This window comes from Pinus tabuliformis, chromosome 9 (genome assembly GCF_031772625.1).
Source record: "Pinus tabuliformis cultivar Carrire ecotype Pingquan chromosome 9, CPIR1, whole genome shotgun sequence".
NCBI classification, from domain to species: Eukaryota; Viridiplantae; Streptophyta; class Pinopsida; order Pinales; family Pinaceae; genus Pinus; species Pinus tabuliformis.
Window position 1 is genome coordinate 799,476,737 of NC_142307.1, and position 4,617 is coordinate 799,481,353.

Here is a 4,617-nt window from a genome sequence, read left to right on the forward strand (position 1 = left end):
AATTATATAACATTTTAAGTTTTTCACTTCTATTTTAAATTATAAATAAATAAACAAAATAGAAATGCCTAATTGAACATAATAATTTGAGTTAACTTGTACATAAAGATTGTCAAGTCTTACTTGCACAACAAGGTAGCTCAGATCAAACTTAATGGAGTAGTAATAAATTCACTCCGTCAACAAAATAATCCAGGATCAAACTTCATAGATGGAGCAAGTCAAGACAAGAAGATCACAAACAACTTAACAAAAAAAACTTATACAGAAAAATTAACATTAAATACCACCTAAAAATAAAATATATTAAAAATCAAGAGATGCAAAATTTACATATAATATTTTTTTCATAAATTCCACTCCAATCGATCCTATTAGTGCATAAACAAGTTCTTACGGGTTTTTGCCAAATCCAGTAATAAAGCTCTGTGACATACTGTATTTAACTTTACAAAGAGTAAATTAATGTGAACTAAATATATCTATACGTTTTCCATGATAATATGTTTTTAGACTCTACCGATATGCCCTAAATGTTGCACAGAACTCCGCCTGAAAGCTTTTCACTCTGCAGCAGATTGATACTGCTCTATGATGTTGAGCAAATTAGAAACATATTGAGCCCACGATTCGCTAACCAGATTCTGATTGCTATTGACCTTACTGCAGTTCAGGCGGATTTCTCCGCTTGTTCCCGTTAGAGGACTTATGTTTCCCATGTTGATCATTGAGTTGGAGAAATTGGAGAAAAAATCAGTCTGACTACTGGTGTAGTCATTCACGATAGAAATGGTGCTGGCTCCCGTTGTGTTAAGCAGTTCTTGATCTGACTGGAGCAGTCCCATTTCATTTTGGAGATTCATGTAATAGTTGTTGTCGAAGGTGTTTGGAGTGCCCGGATCAAGTGGTGTTAGGACGCTCCCGTTACCATTCAGTGGGCACGTGCTTTGCAGGGTGGATAGATAAGATGAATTCAGCGTCGGATCCGGATTGCCCGTTCCGCTGAAATTGTAAAGTCTGCTGCTGAACACTGTGCAGCGAGCTTGTCCGATTGTGTGCGCCCCTGAATACAGTAAATACCAAATTTATAGATGCACACAAAGACTTTGAATCTGTGAAATGACTGTAACAAAGGAGAAGGCATTGAATCTATGAAATGAATGTAACACAGCAGGAGGCATTCTTATGTAAATTTGCACTATTAAAAAATTTATTTAAGTTTTTGTCTGGATTTGCTTCTTTATCTTGTTTTGACTATCATATTGGATGGTTAGAAAGGAATCGGCAAAAATTCTGTTCTATGACTTTTACCTAAAATTTAAATCACAAAAACCTGAATTAAGATTTTTTTTTTTTTTTTTTAACTAAAGAAAATGTGCCATGAATTGGACACACTAGTTGTGGGACCAAACCATTAGACCATAAGGGTTGTAGGGACCAAACCTTCTCACTAAACAATTGAACCACATCTGGAGTTTATTGAATTAGATTAGCCTTATACCAAAGAAAATATCTTATTCATGAGTGAATTTTTTTTAATCTTATTTATTATTATTGTCATTATTTTACATTTTTTATTATTATTTTATAATAATGGTTATGAAAAGCTTTTATTTTTGTTTTTTAAATTTTTATTTTTATGTGTTTCATGGTTTCCATAGATTGGTGAATTCAGCTAACTCAAACATGGAACATGACCTGGAAGCTAACTAAAACATGGAGCCTAACTGCCAAGTGTCACAGAGTTTGAACCAATGAACCTCCCGATAACAAAAGTACTAACTAGGGGCCATTTGAACTAACCCTTAACGCTATGAAGAGTATGTGGTATTGTTGAAATACTTGAAATAAAATTAGCTTAGCTATATAAATTAAATGAGTTAAATCTCAATAAACACCCATAAATATCAATCTATTACAAAACTTTAAAATTAAAAATATACAAAATAACTAAATTATAACTATTTTAAATTATTATTAATTATAAGAAAAATATCACAAAAATTAATATATCAGCTAAACATATATATGTTTATAATAACATGTTACAAGATTCTTAGCTCTAGAGATTTTATATTTGTAAATAAAATTTGTTACAGTACTATAGCCCAATGCCTTGGCTTATAAATAACACATGCTCTAAAAGTCATAACTCATTCATTTCATATGAAACTTGTTCATATGATAATTAATCAATTTAATTGAAAGTGTAGAAATGACATAATTATTTTTAAGATAAATTTCAATCTTTAATATGTAGCTATTATTAAAAATATTATAGAATATTTAGTAGAAGTTAAATCTCTCCCTTCACTTAATAATTATTAATAATTAAATTAAAAATTCTAGAAATTATATTTTAAAATAAATAAGCATAAAAATTAATTCACAACTAAATTAAAATTAAATTTTAATATAATTTTTTAGGTTAAAAATCACTAAAAATATAAAATCTATTAATATCTCTTTCTCGTCTATCTATGTATTATTTTAATTGAAAAACAAAAATTCTGAAATCCTATACCTACACACTGTACACTGGTGAGTCTACTTACAAATAAATTCCAAATACCAAAATTCCAGAAATCCGAATTGATAGCAAAACTAACTTTCTTATTAATTGTACCTTTCTACACGACTACCTATAAAAATAAAGTAGAATATGTGTAAAAATCGTCTCCAATAAAATAGAATGGGTAAAAATCATCTCCATCCGTTCAAAGCAAAATTGGTTGAAACACAAGTTGAGTAATAACTGACAAAGCAACCACATCCGTTAGCGAGAGTCCCACATCCTGAAACTTTGTTGTGATGTTCGAGAGGTTGTCAGTTGGTGCAGGGATGGCCGTGTTTGCAAGAGTTCCGTTGGCAGTGGTGCTGTCCCGTCTTCCCAACTGTATAGTCCACGATGGACCGCCAGACTGCACCATTTAATTGTTAGGAGTTGTCTATTATGCGATTTTTTGGAGATTTCGGTGACGGAATCCGGCGGAAGAAATTGAGGTTAAATCTTAATTTGTTGCAGTTAAAATGGTTTTTTAACTGTATATTTGGATTGAACACCCTTGAAAATTCCTGGGACGCTTTCATTGTGCAGAAACTAGCTATCAAACTTGCGATTCCAATAAATTCCTGCCGGATTTCGACCGAAAAACCCGCTAAAAAAGCTTTCAAAAAGTCGGGTTATAAACAACTGCTAATTGTTATGGTGATCATGTTACACAACTTCTATATATCTTTGCTTTTAGGAGTTTTAGTGTTTTAAGCAGTGAAATATAATTCAGAAAATTGGAGATATCAGAAAGTAAAACACTAACTCAAATAAAATCAAATAAATAACTGTAATCTCTATACAGACCAATACGACTGACTGCTCTGCAGCAATGGCAAGAATGTCCGCACAAGAAACCGTTGCGGTGCATGCACTCTCTAGTGCAGACTTGATGTTGTCCACAACATCAAAGCCCCTGAGGGAATTGTTGTTGGGAACTGCTGTCTTTTCCCCTGTAAAATTGGCCGTGTCATCTAAAAGAACAGATCCATCACAGCCCTTGAAATCAATGAGATAATGAAGTGTCAGTATTATAAATCTCTGTACTGAATACAAATCTATTCAATAAACACACATATTGCTACTTACATTAACAAAGCAGTCATGAAAGTGCAAACGAAGGAGAGAGGCCGCAATCCTTGAATCATTTTGCAGAGCTTGCTGGATGACCTGCCCCACTATATTGGTAACGTTGGGGCATGTACTCTGGTAAAAGGTAGGGCTCAGCTGAGCACTGGTGCATTGAAGGAATGCAATTGCAAATGCAATCCATGTAATATGAGTTGAACATCCAAAAGCCATGATGATTCCTTTCACTGGAAACGACATGACACTATCCTTGAAAAATTGTACAGAGTTTACTGTATAATATACCTCACAAGACTGCTAACAATGGGCTACGTATTCTGCTAAAAAGTCAAAGTGATCACCTGTGCGCCGGCGCATCCAGTCAATGCAAATCCAATCCAGAAACTATGCGATGGAAAGAATCAATGTAATCCACGCGATATTTCAGAACAAACCAATAATTAACTTAGAAAGATTCAACTTTTCAGAACAAACCAATAATTAACTTAATCTAGGGGGTGTAATTGTAAGTAAGACCCACCACTGTGAAAATATGCTGCCTCATAAATAGAAAACCATGGAGTACCTTTTCACATTGAAAAAGTCTTTTATTAAATGACAATAAAACAATATGTAAAATCAATAAACTAATTATTGACTTTTGACTTATAACATGTGTCTGATATTTAATCCCAAATCAAATGACACAACTCATTGAGATGAGACAATTAATGATCCATGAAAATGGTGCCTTCCCTCACACGAAACCCGGTACTCAGCCGCTTCCTTGTAAACTTATGGTTGAAATAGTCCCTTCCCTCACACGAAACCGAGTACTCACCGGATGACTTTTAACTTTATGGGTGAAAGTAGTGTCTAGAGCTAACCAGTTTGCCATAGGGCATTAAATGCCCGGTTATATGCATACTTGATAACCTGATAAGACACCGTCATTATTTTTTATTTATCTAGTCAACGTGCACGTGTGTTATATTGGG

General features: G+C 33.4%; 1 protein-coding gene across 1 annotated transcript; it reads right to left on the reverse strand.

Annotated features, from left to right (window-relative positions):
- Window positions 1-291: 291 nt before the first annotated feature.
- Window positions 292-4,029, reverse strand: LOC149151183 (peroxidase A2-like). Its single transcript, XM_089437828.1, has 5 exons — window positions 3,641-4,029; window positions 3,359-3,550; window positions 2,757-2,921; window position 1,804; window positions 292-1,063 (listed from the first exon to the last, which is right to left on the reverse strand). Exons 1-5 carry the CDS (start codon window positions 3,878-3,880, stop codon window positions 564-566), a joined length of 1,098 nt encoding a protein of 365 aa, XP_089293954.1. The 5' UTR covers window positions 3,881-4,029; the 3' UTR covers window positions 292-563.
- Between the last annotated feature and the right edge of the window lie 588 nt (window positions 4,030-4,617).